This window comes from Platichthys flesus, chromosome 2 (genome assembly GCF_949316205.1).
Source record: "Platichthys flesus chromosome 2, fPlaFle2.1, whole genome shotgun sequence".
Taxonomy (NCBI): domain Eukaryota; kingdom Metazoa; phylum Chordata; class Actinopteri; order Pleuronectiformes; family Pleuronectidae; genus Platichthys; species Platichthys flesus.
Window position 1 is genome coordinate 25,880,564 of NC_084946.1, and position 17,412 is coordinate 25,897,975.

The 17,412-nt window shown below is 42.2% G+C and overlaps 2 protein-coding genes across 4 annotated transcripts in view; one reads left to right on the forward strand and one right to left on the reverse strand.

Moving 5' to 3' along the window:
- cenpp (centromere protein P) overlaps positions 1 to 1,630 on the forward strand; it is a 70,573-nt gene extending 68,943 nt beyond the window's left edge. For both annotated transcript variants that reach the window (XM_062408343.1, XM_062408351.1), the window contains exons 7-9: positions 543 to 622; positions 783 to 874; positions 1,214 to 1,630. In XM_062408343.1, coding sequence (XP_062264327.1) covers positions 543 to 622; positions 783 to 874; positions 1,214 to 1,344 — 303 coding nt within the window. In that variant the 3' untranslated portion in view covers positions 1,345 to 1,630. The remainder of the gene's footprint in view (positions 1 to 542; positions 623 to 782; positions 875 to 1,213) is intronic.
- Positions 1,525 to 16,250, reverse strand: ippk (inositol 1,3,4,5,6-pentakisphosphate 2-kinase). Of its 2 annotated transcripts, XR_009924346.1 has the most exons (15): positions 16,021 to 16,250; positions 13,561 to 13,620; positions 11,758 to 11,853; positions 10,380 to 10,446; positions 10,166 to 10,284; positions 9,971 to 10,060; positions 9,821 to 9,879; positions 9,429 to 9,501; positions 8,075 to 8,224; positions 7,869 to 7,992; positions 6,938 to 7,073; positions 6,752 to 6,854; positions 6,225 to 6,319; positions 3,317 to 6,024; positions 1,525 to 3,226 (listed from the first exon to the last, which is right to left on the reverse strand). XR_009924346.1 is itself a non-coding variant. In XM_062408191.1 (14 exons), the coding sequence occupies exons 1-14, from the start codon at positions 16,099 to 16,101 to the stop codon at positions 5,772 to 5,774; spliced, it is 1,506 nt and encodes a 501-aa protein (XP_062264175.1). In that variant the 5' UTR covers positions 16,102 to 16,250; the 3' UTR covers positions 1,525 to 5,771. The 2 variants fall into 2 exon arrangements, 1 of the variants encoding a protein (XP_062264175.1); XM_062408191.1 differs by having other exon boundaries at positions 1,525 to 6,024.
- Positions 16,251 to 17,412: the final 1,162 nt, after the last annotated feature.

Sequence of the window (17,412 nt, forward strand, 5' to 3'; positions counted from 1 at the left end):
TGTGTGTGTGTGTGTGTGCGTGCGTGTGCATGCGTGTTTGTTGTCGTGTATCATAAACTTCTCAAAGGTTTTATCTCATGATGAAAAACAAAATGGAGACTCAGATGTTTCCTGGTTCCCTCATGACAGTCATTACACTCGGATTTGTCTGTACATGTAAAAGCTTGTGTTTGTTTTCATGGAGGAAATGAGACAGACCTCAGGTCGGTAGACAGATGCTGTAGCGCCTCCCAGAGGCCAAACCATGAAGTGTCAAAGAAGATTAAAAAACAGCTGGAACAGGAATCACCTCTGACACGGCAGGTCCCAAAGAAAGGGACCAAACAATGAACTGGTCATTTGGTTCAAACTAAAACAAACAGTCCTTAAAAAAAAGGAAATACAGAGAAATCTTTTAACATTTTGTAGAATATAATTTATTATTTAGGATCCAAAGGAAACTCCTTAACATTATTTGACCTGTAATGATCCAGCTGACTCCAGATCAGACCTGTTGACAGAATTCTAGCTGTATGAACTTATGTGTTCTAAACTCTCCACAGGAGAAGTACCCCTCCGTTGTCTCTCTCCCTGGAGGCTGCAGGTCAGAGGTCATGACCTTGAACCACCCCGAGCTCCCTGGGTAAATAACCATCTCTTTATTTATCATGTAAATTATTCATATTTCATACACATACAACCCATGTGCAGTTAAATCTATTTAATATCCTCACAAATAAGCCGAGACAGCTTTCTTATTTGTTGGTGTCCAATAGTTTTTCCTTGTTTGTTTTGATTCGTAGCTGCGTCCTGTCCATTCATTGGTCGGTGGAAGTTTCCAGAGAAGGTGGAGTCACTCCTAAAATCAACCTGTTGACAAAGATCCCAGAGAAAGGTCAGATGCTCCTCTGGGAGTTCAGCTGAACATACTGACACCGACAGCTCACTGCATCCAGGAATTATCAGACCCCTTCACTTCATCATATCACAGATCTATGCTAAAATAATAAGTTCCTTAATGGTACCAAAAATGAAGAATGAAACAAATATAATTAAATATAAATAAATCTAAATCTTCGGACCCTCCCAGGATGTGTAGATTTGTTCAGCTGAGTCTGAGATATGTGTTGCAACTTATGATTCAAGACATTTTGTGATTTAATTTCATATTACAACCTTTATTTAAGGTTTTGGATTGTTGATTAAATAAAATGATCTTTTTCTGTCTCTGCAGCGCTGCAGTTGTTTCCCTCTCAGGCTGTAGGTGGCGCTGCCGAGGCCTTCCAGAGCATGCTGAGGATTCTGGGACCTGAAGCTGCTGTGGAGTCTGTGATCAGGGCGGTCAGCCTCTCTCAGGACATGTGACTCACACGAGAGGCAGCAGTTAAAATAAAATAAACTGTTTCCAGACCAGTATCGTAACGTTCCAGAGATTCACAACAAAATCTGCAGCAAATAATGAAATTAGTTTGAATGTTTACGAGCTTTTTTCATTTTTCAAGTGTAAACACACAAACATCAGTAAACACACACACACAGCGCTGGTTTAGTCTCTTAGAAATCTTTATTCAATAGAAAGAGCTTGACTGTATCAGCAGAGCTCATTGGTCAGAATCTACAAAAATAAATAATTTAAATACAAAATGCCAAACAGCAGAGTCGCCTTTGTATTTTCAAATAGTTCTCTTCTCTCAGCTATTTACACACACACAGCGTTATTCAGGAGTCTGTAGGTTTCACAGTGCTGCGATGTTCCCACTCCTCGACGCTCAGGCAGCAGCTGGAGGCAGGGACGAGCGACCAATCAGAGCCCAGCTCACCTGACGGAGCTGTGTCAGAGGTCGGAGGTCAGAGGTCTGGACACTTTGTTTTCTCTAGAATCTTCTCTTAGTTTTATCGCTGCTTTAAATCCCAGACGATCTTTTAAAAACCCAGAAGGTCGTTCACTGTTTGATCACGTGTCAGAGAAAACAGAGGTTTGAGTTTCTTCCTGAACTCGGAAACAGCCGTTGACAAAAAGAAACGTTACGCAATATTTTTATCTCAAGGTTTTTTTAGTTCGGTTTAGTTTTGTTATTTTAGCTTTTAACAGAATAACGTCAAAGTGTGATATTTACATTTCAACAGATTAAAGCCTGGGATTGAACCTCGAGTTGAGATCTTGTCAAAAGCTGTTTTGAGGATCCAGAGGGAAACTTATCACAAAGTAGACCAAACATTTATTTTTACTTCTTTGAAAATGTTGAAAATACTTTGATAATGATTCAAACTTTATTGTTGAAACTAAAATGAACCTTTAGGGTTTTTTAAAAGCTGGTCAGTGATTTATCGTTAAGAAAATATATTTATTTTATGAGGGAGTTGAAAAAGATGAAAACAAATCTACACAGGGAATCTTTTAAAGTTTCAAACGATAATTCCCGATAAGTTCCAGCTTTGCGTGTCTAAAAGACTTCAGAGAATGTTTTACCAATAGTAAATATAATTGATAGCTGCGGTCCTACCATCACATTTGTCCTTTTTTAAGTTTAGGCCACATTGACAAAGGACAAAATTTTAATTATTTTTACCAGCACCTGCATAGTGTTTCGAGCGTTTGACCTAAAACTTTGCTGCGATAAATAAAAAGCACTTGTGAACGTAGAGGCCTCGTGTTGTTAGAGATAAATAATAACTACTTCAATGTTTCCTGTCGTTGTTAAAGTACAGTCTGTTTAACCCTCTGCAGTGAATCCTCGTCCTACAACTTGAACTCTGACATTTTTTTCATCGAGTTTCGAATTCACTCGATGAACCCACGTCTCCACCAAGCAGTTTCAACGTGTCCAGACCTCGTCGGCTGCCTGACGCGTCCCCATCAGAACAATCAGTGGCTGGTTCAGTTCACTCTCCAGCCGTTTGACCTCAGAGGGAAATGTGGCCTGATGGAATCTCAGTCCAAAAAGATGGAGACGAGATCAAACAAGTGTTGGATGGAGCTGAAACTAAGATCTGTGGATTTAGTGTTTGGATTGAACAGAGCTGCTGACAGCCGACAGTTTCCAGAAAACACGTCTAACCCTGGGAGTGGAGTGTGTGTGTGTGTGTGTGTGTGGAGGGGGGGGGGGGGGTCCCAGGTTTCAGTCTTGTAGTGTGATTGGTTTTCAGTGACGGAGGCTGGAGAGTGGACGCTGGAAACAGAGGAACTGAAGTCAAGTGTTACCAGTTCATCTGAAGCCTCCTCGAGCGCTGCTGGTTTCAGGAGTTTCTACCGAACAAAGAGGAGACTTACAAATAATCTGGACAAAAAAGCCCCCCCCCCCCCAACAATAGTCAAACAGCTGTAAGTCTCCCTCACCGTCCTCAAACCTCCCAGTGTCCCTGAACTCATCATGGAGCATCGAGGTTCTGAGAGTTTGATGCTGCGTCCACAGACGACCTCTGACCTCCGCTGGGAACGCAGCCTGCAACAAAGTGAGCGTTTCAAAATACACACTCGTACGCACGCACACACACAACCCTCGTCCTCCAGTCCTACCAGAACATTTAGGCACATGGACAAAATAGACACACAACAAGCCACTTATGGCACAACAACCAGCAGAGCAGCAGTTTGACCCTGGGCCTGTCTGAAGAGGACTGCGCCCAGTTACCCAGCAGCCTCTGCTCTCTTTCCACTGCTCTACTGGAAAACCCCTCTGTAGAGTCACATCAGTCAAAAGGAGACGTTCACCGTCATGGCCACCGAGGAGGATGATGATGAAGAACCAGGCAGAGAAGTGACACGATGCTGTGATGACTCTCAGACCTCAGATTCTTGATCACTTCTTCTCATCAATGGCTGAAACTGTCGGTTGTTATTTAATTAATCTGATTATTTCCTTGATTAAATTGTTTAGTTTGTGAAATATAAAAAAAAAAACACCTTCACAATTTCTCGTGTGACGTCTTCAGTTTGTCTGAAACCCTTCAAGCAACACCATGCAACTTTAACTGAGCAACAGCGCCCCCTGCAGCCACACATGGAGACTCATCCTGTTTGGGGCTTCGTGGAACCCACTCACTGAACTGATATTACCCATGATCCTCTGCTTCCTGAACCAGAAGAGCTGCTGCTGTAACAAATCCACTAAACTGTTTAGAATTCTTCACATTTTAACAGTTTCCTGCTGAGTAGTGGGATTTGAACTCAGATTTTTAACTTCTGTGTTTTTCATAACTGATCATCAGTTCAGCCCACTCAACGTTACCCACTCAACGTTACTGGGTGATGAGTGGGAAGGAAGGAGGAAACTTTCTCCTGATTCCCAGTAACTGAAACATCAAACTGGTTTGAATCAAGCTGCTGTTTGGAGGTTTAAAGGTTGCATAGTGTTGCTTTAACAATTTCCTTCTCAGATGCGACCAAGCAGCTGTCTCATGAGTTAGTTTGAGTTGATGTGAGTAGTTGGACTGAAAAACTCCAACGTGAGAAAATAAGAGTTATGAGTTATAAAAATAAAAAACACCATCTCAGCTGCTGAGACTGTTTGGCAGTCGGAATCCACCATGTTTTCCTCTGTCACCATGATAACAGAACTGATTCTGTTAACAGCAAACAACCTGGACCCACATTCTGGCCCCGCCCACCTACATTCAGGAAATGACATCATCAAAGTGCGACAAAAGCAGCAGGAGGTTTAAAGAACAGGTTCCTTCTACTCGGGCGTCCGTGTGAAAGTGAAGCCACGGTTTCCTCGGCTGTAATCATCCCGTTCATATTGTCGGTTTAGAGATCTGATCCAGATGTGCGTCAGAATCCACAGACTGTTGAGGCTTCAGCAGTTTCTGTCAAAACAAACCACACATGTTGATATTTCTCCCTTTTCAGTATAAAATTCCCTCTCTGTGTTACAACCGCTCCACCACAGCTCAACAAGGAAACACTTCCAGAACATAACCGGTGGAACACTAACCGAAAATAAATCAATGCATCCGGAACTAAAGCCATTTGATAACTGTCCTAACCCTCATTTGATTTTATAACCAAAGTATCAAACCAGTGTTTCCCACTGACAACTTTGACTGCAGCACCTAACTAGGTCTAATTTCTTCTACCACAGTTTCATAATGATCCAATAAACTTTTCACACTTCTCATAACAACATAAACTATCTGGCTCTCTCTCTCTCTCTCACACTTCTTTGGTTTCCCTTAAAAAACATTCATAAACATCCCCGGTCCTCTGCAGGCGATTCTGCACCTCATCACTTATGTACATTGAAAGTGCAGAAAGGAGCAGATCTCTAAACGACTCTTAAGTGGAATTAATTACAGCAAGAAAACCAGTTTCTATTTCAATATGGACGCCTGATTATTGTTTTTTTAAAGATTTGACTGTGAACCTGTCCTTTAATCTCCGCTTTTGTCAGCGATAGAGAGACCAGTGCTTCGTACGAGGTTTCCAGTCGATGTGAGTTGTGACCGAACGGATTCACCTCTGCACAGGAGTCAAAGGTCAAACTGCCACAACTTCACAAAAGGCTCTGGAAACTAAATGTGTCTGCTTTTCGTTTTCCGTTGGTTTATCTACCACTTGCTTTAGATTTCTTTTGTTGCTGAGCAGCAGCAGGAGGAACCAGAGGGTGATACCTGTCAACAGGGTCTGAGTGAGGAGGAGGAGAAGGAGGAGGAGGAAGTGCTGCAGTGAATAAACAGCCCTGCTCCTTAACTCTTCTCCACCTCTGGAAACAACATGGCGTCTCTGTTCGAGGCATCAGTGTGGCATCAGATATTTGTGTCTCCTGTAGTGTCGCCTGGCTCCTTGGTGGCTGTCACACCGGGTGGAAGAGCAGCGTGCAGTCGTCCCTCTCTGCAGCCGCGTAGATGTCCGGCAGCGGCTGCAGAGAGGCCTTCGGCAGCGCCCCCCCGGTCCTCAGGTAGCAGGACACGATCCTCTGGTCCAGGCGCAGCTGGCAGGGGATGGAGTCGAACGGCTTCGGATCCAGATCCAGAATGGAGACGGAGTAGGAGAAGGCGGGAGGTCTGGTTGAATGGAAGTCTCGGAGCCACCTCTGACTGGACAGACTGGGAGAAGAGGGTTAGTGAACAGGAGGAAGAGCCTCTAACGCCTGGCTCCACCTGGTGGATATATTCAAGTACTACAAGCGGAATCATAAAACTCTTCATTCAAGAGCTCAGTTCCGGCTCTTTGTGATTCTAATCAACTTTTTTCACCATTTAAGACAAAACAGTTAATGAGACTCTTCTGAGAAAACTAGACTCACCCTTCATCGTCATCCTCCTCTTCCTCAGGGCTCGGCACCAAGGCCACCATGATGGAGCAGTCCTTGGCTGTCATGGCAACACGGTACTGATGAACCTGGAGTCAGAACATACAGGAAGGTTTTATCTTTCTGTTTAGAGCTCAGGTGTTAAAAACAAGTTAACAGTCAAAACTCTACTACTGTGAAAACGAGGTGGTAAATATAAAAACACATAAATAGGATATTTATATTTGCTTCAAGTATGAATGTGAGGAAATCAAACGCTTCAGACTGGTTGTGATTCCTTTTCAAAGTCTGTCTCCGCTGCACTGTTCGTTTTGCTTCTATCGATTCATCAACTTTTCCACTTCATCCAAATGAAACATTTTTTAAGCATTAAGATCGAAAATGAGGAAACAAAACCGAGCGTTTGCACTGATGATTCCAGGGGCATTCAAATCCTCAGACACACAGTCAGCTGACACTGTCACAGTTTCCTCTGTGACTCAGCGACTGGAATAACTGGGAACATTTGAAACCAGTCTAACCTTGGCAGCAGCGTACTCCACGGAGCCGTCGTCCTCAGCCGGACATTTCTGCAGCGTTTCCAGGAAGGCCTCGTTGTACGGCCCGTCCACCTGAAGACGAGTTCTGACACAGACATACAGGAAGTGAGGTCAGAGACCAGTGAGTTCAATCAGCAGCGTTCTCCTCTGGGCGTCCTCTCGTCTTACCTCTCCTTGGGGAAGTCCTGCAGATGTTGTTCAACTCTGCGATACAGAGGATGAAGACCTTCGATGTTCAGCGTGTCCAACATCTGAGTCTGAAGGATCCTGGACAGGACACTGTTGCTGTTTAAATCCTGAGAGCCTACACACACACACACAGACAGACCCACACACAGAACAAATTCAGTCATCATGAACTAAATGTTGGAGCTGAAAACACACAAATGCTTCTTTCTAACGACAAACACATTGGAAGGAAGCAGCTACACAAAGAAAACCTTTGTTAAAGGGACCAACAAGCAGCTCATAGACCTGTTTGACTGGTCTGTAAACAAAACACATGCGAGCAAGCATGTGATACACCTGGGGGGGGGGGTATCTGCTGTTTATTCATGTGCTTGTATGAAGATAACGAACATGAATGTAAATACTGATGTAACTGCTGTAACTAACAGTTTTTCATCACTTATTGACCTGATTGTTTTCTCAATATATTAATTCATCATTTTTCTCTAAAAAAATTTTTTTAAACTATCAGGATTCCAAGATAACATGCGTTTGTCCAAAGATTCTAAGTCAAAAACTATTACGCTTGCAAAACAAAAAAAGCAAAAAATAATAACAATTTTCAAAAATAAAAATCAAATATTTGAGGAAATTATTTATCAAGTTTGAAAATAGTAGTAAATAATTTGTCAGCATCTCATGTACTCATCTTTGCAGCTCTACTTGTTTTAAAGAACATTTTTGTGTTTGCTTGTTTTTTTTCAAATTGCAGCCGACTGGGATGATTTCTGAACGTAGAACAAAATTAAAAGGAAACTGACTCAACATTTAAATTAAAACTATTAACAAACTAATAATTGACCAGCTTAGTTCACTCACTGTGACCTGGCCACACACAAATCTATCAGATGGTAGAGAAGCAGGTTCTGACCGTGACGAATCCTCTCCTTGTTGAAAACACTGGCTTCACAGAAGCTCCTCCCCTCTCCACATCTGTCCGCTACCCCCCCGCCGTGCCCTCCTCCACCACCACTCAGTAGGGCGTTCACCAGGACCTAGAGAGAGAGAGTGTTAGGTTTTCCACAGGCTCAAACAACGCACAGTGTGTGCGTGTGTCAGTGTGTTGTGTGGATGTACCTGGATGAAGTCGTTGAGAACAGCCTTGCCGGTCACGTGACTGATTCTGTTGTTTCCGTACGTGAAGTACGGTCTGAGATGATGCAGCAGCGAGTTCAGGTCCAACGAGTCGTCACTTCCTTCTTTACTACTATAAATGCACTGACCGCCCTGAAAGCACAACGACAGGTCGTCTAACTGTGGCTCTACTGCTCACCGTGAAACAACCAGCCCAAAGGGAAGAGGATCCAATGTTTTGCTTGAACAATTAAAATTTTTCACAACATCTGCAGCAACTTGAGGTCTCAAACAGAGACGTGGAGAAGTCTGGGTTCATCATAAATATAATAACATTTCAAAGAGTCGCTCTGGAGCAACGATCTCACATTGTCTTAAAAACTCTTTAACTTGTCCCTTGCCGTCGGAAGAATCTTTCACTGAGAGCTTTTTGTTTTAAACTGGTTTCCATTGCTCGTTCGTTCATACCATTAACTTAAGATTCCTTCTTAATTTGCTTTCAAAGAGATTTATGTGATGGGGACAAAATGTACAAATCCCTCGTTCTCAGCAGTCGGAGTGAGACGACAACGTCCGTATCTTCTGAAGACTTGACTTTGACTTTCTAGACTTTGACTTTCTAGACTTTGACTTTCTTGACTTTGACTTTCTAGACTTTGACTTTCTAGACTTTGACTTTCTTGACTTTGAGTGATTCAGGTTCACTCAGAGTTTCAGAGCCGACGGACAGTAAAATGACACACTTACATTTCTACTGGAGCCTGATCCATTTTATGGTTGGTTGATGTTTTTGTCAATATGAGCCGTTCACTGACATCAGTATCGTGTTTATCTTTCCTGATATAAAAACTAATTTTAAAGCAGAAAATCTCTTTATATCTGGTTACATTTGTATTTATAGTTGTTTATGATGAAGTTTATTGTTAAACTATGAAATGTCAACCTCAATTATAACTGTCAAAAGGGTTTTATGATCTTAGGAATTATTGTCAATTATTTTCGGCAGAAACATCAGTATCGTAATTTGTTTACTCTGCATCAATCCTAAAAATCCATATCAGTTTCTACCACGTTTGTTTAGCCTGGTTTGAAAATCTCTTAAATTCATTCTCAAACATACAGTCACCTTTTAGTTTACAGGTTAACGCCCAGTATGAACAGGAAGAATTATTAACTAGAGCAGTGTTTCTGTTTTAATGGTCATTTGATTATATAATTTAAAAACGTGTGAATCTCTCCTTTACATCAGTGGTTGTATTAATTGGTTGTGTTGTAAATGGAGCTGGATGTTGTGATACAAACACACAAAAGGTGTCACATTACACAGAGTAGGACTGAGGCAGTGGTTGTGTCTCACCTTGAAGATCTTGAAGTTGTTCTGAGGTTCTTCTATGAGTTGTCTGAGGGCAAACTGCATTCTCTGTCTGTTCCTGATCCACAGAAACCAGAGGACATTGTGTTCAGATGCAGAAAAGTCAGATCTCTATCAGGAGCTGAAGTGTGTTTCTCATGTCGTCTAACAACTACAACATGTGCAAGTTGACATCCCCTGCAGTGACCAGATCAACAAACATGGAGGAAACAAGAAACTTAAACGTTTCCTAACAAACAATCAGGAACTTCTACTGTTTCCACATTTTTCAAACGTAAACTTTGCTCATTGTGTTGTTAAACTCTTCCTGATTGTTCCTGGGACTTTTCATAATGCAGCCGTGTTGATGGTAACAATAGTCTCTGCAGTAATCTCACCCTGAGAACAGGTCTAGAGGACAGTAAAGACTGCGTCTCTTCCACTTCCCCCTGGCCACCTGAGAGACAGAGACAGAGGGGGGGGGTCATATCTAGTTGGCCCAAAGTATTATTAGTTAGACAATATTTTTGCACTGTGTTTGTCGTTACCTTGTCGTGTTGGTGCATGCAGAAGCGACACACTTTAGTCTTGATGTCTTTGCTGACATGTTTGGAGGTCGGCAGGAAGCCACATTTAGGCTGAAAACAGACCACACACACAAATCAGCTGCTGAACAACACTTACACTTAACAAAGGACTTCTGGTGAGATAGTATGTGTGTGTGTGTGTGTGTGTTTGTGTACCTTGATCTCGATGCAGAGGGGAAGTGTGTGTGTTGGCTGGTGCAGAGTTGGAGAGGTCAGGTTGGGCAGACAGAGAGCACAGCCGCTGTAGATGTCCATCACCTTATCACAGCGCATCGCTGACACACACAAACACACACACACAGTCCAACTGGTCATTCAACAGATTAAAAAACCAGATGCTTCCCACAGAAGAGATTAAAACCCATTTTACCTGGTCTTTGATGCTGAACTCTGATTGACAGCTGTCGTACGAACTCCAGCGGCAGTTTGACCACTTCCTGTAGAGAAAGGAAGTCAGAACATCTTTGTGTCCATTATCGTCTGTATGTAAAACACCGTGAACAGCTGATAGGGTTTCAGCAGCAGTGGGATGTGGGCTCAGGAAGCTGCCGCCACTGAGGCCTGCACACAGCTGTGATAAAACCTCCCGTACAGTAGAAGCAAATCATTCAGATAATAACGATCACATTCAACAGCCGGCATCAGATACTGATTCAGGATCATTTAACTATCGTCACGCTTCCACATGCGTCACATGAAGAACCTCTGCGTGACAGGATCATAAATTCAGCCGTAAAAACCTCCGACGTCCAGTTTAGAAACAAAACTAAACTTAGCTCCCATCTGACTCGGAGAATGATGCTCATGTGCTCGAACTCTTCAGACCTCAACACTAACTCACTGTTTTTATGGAGGAATTTTGTGCCGCAAGAAAATCTTGTTTATCTCCGAGCTCCGAACAGGTTCTATTTTCTAACTGGAGAACTCTGAAGTTAAAAAGATTTATGCACGACTCTTGTTTTTCTTTATATGCAATCAAGATTTCACAAAAACAGCCCTTGGAGTTTTTAACTTGTAAAATAAGTTTAGGAAACATTACGTCTGCAAGCTCAGTGATGTTTTTCACTCGTCTTTATTTTGAATTTAGACCACTTTGTTTGAGAACAGGCATGAGTGAATTTAACGGGCCTGCTTTTCTTGGTTCATCTTTCTGTAACTACCTACGTGTGAAGTCTTTTTTTTTTTTAACCTTTGTCATTATATCTGAAGTGAAAAACGCAGATTTCCACTTGGACAAAGATGTAAGATGTGTGCACCCTGGTTATAAAGTAGTATCTCATATCTCTGATACCAGTAGACTGGCGGATAGATCCCAGAGAAAGATTCCACAGCCTCTGATGCTCTACGATAAAGATGTGTTCGCTTTTTTGCAGTGTTACAGAATAATTTGTCTCTGTGTGTTTTAGTCTCTCGTCTGGCAGCTGCATGTGTTTGTTCATCACTTGTCTTGTTTGTTTCAGTTTTAAAGAGGAACTCCACCTCGCAGGTCCAGAGGAGGGAAACAGACAAAATGAAAAACTCAGGCTCTTTATGGTTCCAGGAGGAGCTGTGAGAAATGATTTTGACGAGAAAGAGGAATAGAAAAACAATCTCATGTCTCAGTTTGTTCTGCATCTATTGATCTTTCTTCCCCCCAGACAGTAACGTGGGAGCAGGATGCTGAACCTGTGGAGCTCATTCAGTGTTTTGTTAAAACTCAGACAAAGAAGAAGGATTTAAAACCTGAATGACAGCAAACAGAGCCTTACCCCGCTGTGGATGAACTTCTCTCCCAGGAGGCTGCTCATCACGTTGGAGCTGAAGTCAACAACGTTCTGGATCTGCCTGAAGGCCTGCTCAGGTGTCTACAGGACAAACACAGACAGGTTACCAGTCAGTCACAACCGGATCTGAGACTCCAGATCACATGTTGAGAGAGAAGTGTAGTTATGTTTCCACTCTGAGCTCACAAGGAAGATCACAAAGCCCTCAGTGTCAGTGGGACTTGATTAACAGGCTCGTGTTCATTGACAGGTTTCTCTTCCTGGTTGGATAAAGAGTCTGACTCATACCGACGTCATCGTCTGACAGATGAGTCAAGAACCTTAATAGATTTTCCTTCTTCAGTAATTATTTTCCTTCCGTCGTCACTCTGCAGGTTTGACGGACTCCAGTGCTACAGGATCCAGATTTTCTACAACTATTCTTGTTGTTTTAACTATTACAATAAAAACACTTGTATTTAAAAACATGTATATAAGGGGACTGATATCTATGAGTGTGTGCAATTTGGTGCAGATCCAAATAAAAATCTAGATATAGGGGGTTTTATTGTTTCATATGGGCTTTTATTAATTTTTTTGAGACGAGTACTCGGAGAAAACCGACATGGAGCGATCATGCAAACTCCACACAGACCAACCAGGAACAGGTTTGTTAACATTACCACAGTAAAGTAAACACATATAATGGGAGCTGGTTATCTCACAAGCTTTGAGAAAAACTGTTCTCGTTCTTTTGTTTCTGCAAACAGTTCCTATTTCCACTGTTAACAGGCATGAACCTAAACACCAGTCAAAGCTCATCCAGTCTCACGTACATCACTAGGATCACTGGCAGCTCTCACACCACAGCTGGGATTAATACTACTACCTGTGTGTGTGTACAGGGGAACGCCCTGTGCAGCCATGAGTCAAGCCACATTTTTAAGTTGAGTTGTTATTATTTCATTCAAGAAAAGGGATGCTTCTGTTGCATGGGTGTGGTTTGGATACGATAGTTTTGACACAGACATCAGGTATGCAGCAGACTGGAAACCCCACTGATCACAGGCACAAGAACAAACACGATGAGAGAGAGAGTCTAAGAACAGGAGTGGCTGAGTCCTCACAACAAACAAGTCAGATGCTGCAAGAGCTCTTTACCTGCGGCAAAACGTGAAGATGGAAGAAGATAAGAGAACAGCTGATGTAAGAACTCATCGTGTGAAAGGTGGTTTGAGTGATGAGCAACGATGTGAAGGATACACAGAGTTATTAAATAACCTCTTTGGAGAAATTAGATTAAGGTCCTTTAGCCCTGCTGTTGATGATATTTAATAGATTTACAAATCATTTGACAGCAGCCACCTGCACAAAATGACCTTTATGGAAAAGGCACCGCCTCCATACATCCAGTTTGACCCCCAGCTACAAAACCTGTTTTCAATGTCAAACCCTCTTTTCTTTCCACAAACACACTTCCTGCCCTTTTCTCTACTCAAGCTATCAAATGGAGGCTATAATATATATTTTCTTAATCACTAATAGTTATTTAAATGTCTGATCTGGTTGATGGATCAACTGCCTGGTGAAAATAGGCCCAATTGTTTTGAGGAGACAAACCCAGTGTCTGAATAAACATGTTTTTCAAAGAAAGAATGCAAATTTTTAAATAAAGGAAAACTGATCAACAAGCCCACATGTAAAAATTCAAATCATACGTCATGTGCTTCTCGTCAACATGTGTTTACTGAGTGGTATTGTGGATGTGGTGATTCGGCCGATGCTTTAAACACACAGACTGATATTTACCTGTGGTGGGTTCTCACAGTCCTCAGCTGGATACTTGAGCAGACGTAGAACTCTGGGAAGCTGCAAGAAGAGAAGAGGAGCTCAGTGAAGAGTTAAGAAGAAAATACTGATACGGTTTGTCCAGGGCGTCTGGAACGTAAATCCATTCTGCAAAGTGTGAAGCGAGTCGGGGAGAATCTGACTGAAACCGTTGTTGGCCTGCAAAAATTAGTGCTGGACTGTAAGTTTGTGTGTCTGTGTAAAGAAAGTTCAGGCCCAATGAACTGTATATTACATTACATTACATCAAATGTCATTTGGCTGATGCTTTTGTCAAAAGCGACTTACATTATTACACTCAACATTTATGAGGGGCTATTTAGGGGTTCAGTATCTTGCCAAGGACACTTCGGCATGCAGATGGGGAAGAGTGGGATTTGAACCGGCAATATTATTGTTGCAGAACCACCACTCTACCACCTAGGCCACACCGCCCCCTGTATAAACAGTTTGAAGCCTGTCATCACTCAGGTGAGATTAGGGAAAGACGATGTACCTGAGACGTTGTTGACAGGGCGGTTATCAGGGTGTCTTATCAACGTGCCCACATGAAACCAGACAAACCGTTTACATCCAGTCACACAGGACCTGAGACATCCACCTTCAAATGCAGCGGGTCGGCACCAGGGACAATTCATGTGGGTTTTCTGAGGCGGAAGCTGATACTATAAATAGGGAGTAGGAAAGTGTCTGATACAAATAAATATCGACTAATGTGTCTGTTAGAATTCCAGAAATATCGGTCTGTATGTGCGTGATTATCTCAATAAGTTTTCATCTTCCTTATTTTTTTAATATAGTGCGATTTGGACACTTTCAGTTTAATTAACTTTGAACAGGCAGGCAATCAGTCAATCATGACAACAGTGAACTCGGGACAACATGTGGTATTACTGCTTAGACAATGGCCCGAGGGGTAAACAGACGTGATGGACAGCTCAGCGGTGCAATTAGAGCCATTACTACACGTTTAACATTTTCAGTCTAAAAAGAGACAGTGGCTCCTTTAACACTTTGTAGTTTGGCTTTATTTTTGAAGAAATTGTACTTTCTTGATTCTTGTTCTGGGTTTGTACCCTTGGGTAGAGACCATCTATGGTGTTTCTGTTTGGAGACAGAGGGGCCCCACCAGATGTGATGGACAGCTTAACTAAAGCAAAGTTAAAAGAGACAGTTGCTGCTTTAACACTTTGTCTAGATATCTTTAATCCAAACAAAAGTCTAAGCTCAAATATTAACAATCTTCCGCTGCAAACTAAAAACACACCTCTTCCTACTATAAGTTGAATACAAATATTGAAACTCACAATATAGTAGCACTTAAATGGCCCTTTGTAGTTCTGCTTTATTTTTGAAGAAATTGTACTTTCTTGATTCTTGTTGTTCTGGGTTTGGTACCTTCGGGTAGAGACCATCTATGGTGTTTCTGTTAGGAGACCGAGGGCCCCCACCAGACGTGGAGGACAGCTCAGCTCAGCGCTGCAATTAGAGCTACATTTTTGGCATTCTTCAGGGTCAAGAAGTCAAACTACTTCAACTGAAACCAGGTGTAGTCTGAAGCGGAATGTTCAAGTTTCAAGACTGAATCTGATTGTGTGTGTGTGTCTGTGTGTGTGTGTGTGTGTGTAACTTTTCTAAGGTGTGTGAACCGTGTAAACAGTGTTACAGCAGAGGATATATTTCTTCACCTCTGAATGAAACCAGTGAATCATCGCTCGGCAACATTTCTGCTCCATTACATCAACGGACCGGGGACGCCCTGCCTCGCTTACATGTGACCTACGCTCGTCGGTTGCTCAATAACAACACGTCCAGACTGGTCCCGTAAATCACACGTTCCCCACAGTCCGTCAAACTGGTTTTCACTTATCTGAAAAGAGTGGGTGGTAGTGGTGGTGGTGGTCAGTGAACGCATCGCCCTTGTCCCGGGTCAGTGCTGGAAAGTTAACCCCGGTTAGACTCGGCTATCAGCCCGGTGCGTGAGTTTCTCTCGCCCGGATGGGAGAGATGCTAACGGCTAAGTTAGCTCACACTGTGCTAATTGGGGATTTGCATAACATGACAGCGCGGTCAGTGTGTCTCTCTGGTAGGAAACAAGCCGCCGACACGACTCCGATCATCGGACACTTGCTCCGACACTTGTTGCTCCTGTGGAGGGACGGTTCTCATTGGACGGACCGATGGGAACTCTTAGCTCCTGGTTAGCAACTCGCGGCTACAACAGCAAACACGAGCTAAAGGCACCGACGGCAGGTGGAACCCTACATGTGGACGTTTCCCTCTTCCGGGAACATTTCCGCAGATTCACCACAAAGTCCCCCCCGGCAGCGGCAGCGAGCTGGAGGCCACGAAGCGCCAGCTCCGGGGGGCTGGAGAGGGGTTAGCATCGGGCTTAGCTTCGTGCTAGCTTAGCTCACTCACCTGGACGTGGGACACCACCAGGCTCTTGTTTCCTTCCCCGTGATACTTCCACTCGTTCTCGTCCATTTTGTCCAGCTCCATGACGGCGACAGGCCCGACGGTTGCACGGCAGGTACAAGTACTTCCACCGGTACTAGCAGCAGTACTACTGAAGTACTGGAAGTACTGAGGCTCCGAGTACCGCTGCTGCTGCTGCCCGTCCCCGGAACTCCACGCGCCCTATCACCATACATTTTCCGGTTATGGTTTCAAAAAGTAAAAGTCCAATCAAACAGTGTGTGGAGAGAATAAAGTTTTGATTATGAAAAAGTCTCATCAAGCCACTTAATCAGTACTTTTTATAAATATTTCCAAATTATTTGTATATGATCTTAGGTAAATTAAATAAGTAATTCGTGTGTTTATCAAATCAAATCAAATAAAGGTTTATTGTCACATGCACTAATGACAGCGTCATCGGAGCAGTGAAATTCTTATGACATGGCAGGCAAACATCTACGCAGTAGGCGACTTTACAAAATGAAAAAAAAAATAACATACTATGTAACATAACATAACATTGTAACATATAACATAAAACACAGTCAAGTGGATATTAAATTAATTAATATGAATATGTATAACATATAACATAGTCAAATAAATTCAAATGAAGCAGCAGTTTTCAGGGTGAAGGAGTGGGGAATATTAAATAAAATAATATGAATATATGTATAACATATAACATAGTCAAATAAATTCAAATGAAGCAGCAGTTTTCAGGGGGAAGGAGTGGGGAATATTAAATAAAATAATATGAATATATGTATAACATATAACATAGTCAAATAAATTCAAATGAAGCAACAGTTTTCAGGGTGAAGAAGTGGGGAATATTAAATAAGATAAGTATATGTGAAGTAAGTGTAATTGTATGATTTGGGGACCAGAATGTACATGGTGACTGTTTCAGAGAGTAGAAAAAAAAAAAACATGCTATCTAACATAAAATATAACATCACATTGTAACATATAACGTAGTCAAGTGAAGCAGTAGTTTACAGGGTGAATGGAATATTAAATTAAATAATATGAATATGAATATATGTATACATATAACATAGTCAAGTCAAAGTCAAATGAAGGAGCAGTTTACAGGTTGAAGGAGTGAGGAATATTAAATTAAATTAAATAATATGAATATAGGTATTACATAAGAGATAAATGTCCAAAAGAAGCAGCAGTTTACAGGGTGAAGAAGTGTGGAATATTAAATAAAATGAAAATATGTGAAGTAAGTGTATTTGTATGAGTGTGGGAGCAGAATGTACATGGTGACTGTTAAGGGGGTCAGTGTGGATTGTTCAGAAGCCTGATGGCTGTTTGTGAGTCTGGTGGAAGCTGTTTGTGAGT

Bases quoted from the DNA above. Each gene is read 5' to 3' on its own strand.
- ippk (XM_062408191.1), bottom strand. From the start codon at position 16,101: ATGGAGCTGGACAAAATGGACGAGAACGAGTGGAAGTATCACGGGGAA. The intron at 10,285-10,379 runs GTAAAATGGGTT...TGTGTGTGTCAG, and splicing joins AGTTCAGCATCAAAGACCAG to CGATGCGCTGTGATAAGGTG. The intron at 7,074-7,868 runs GTCAGAACCTGC...GTGTGTGTGTAG, and splicing joins CAAGGAGAGGATTCGTCACG to GCTCTCAGGATTTAAACAGC.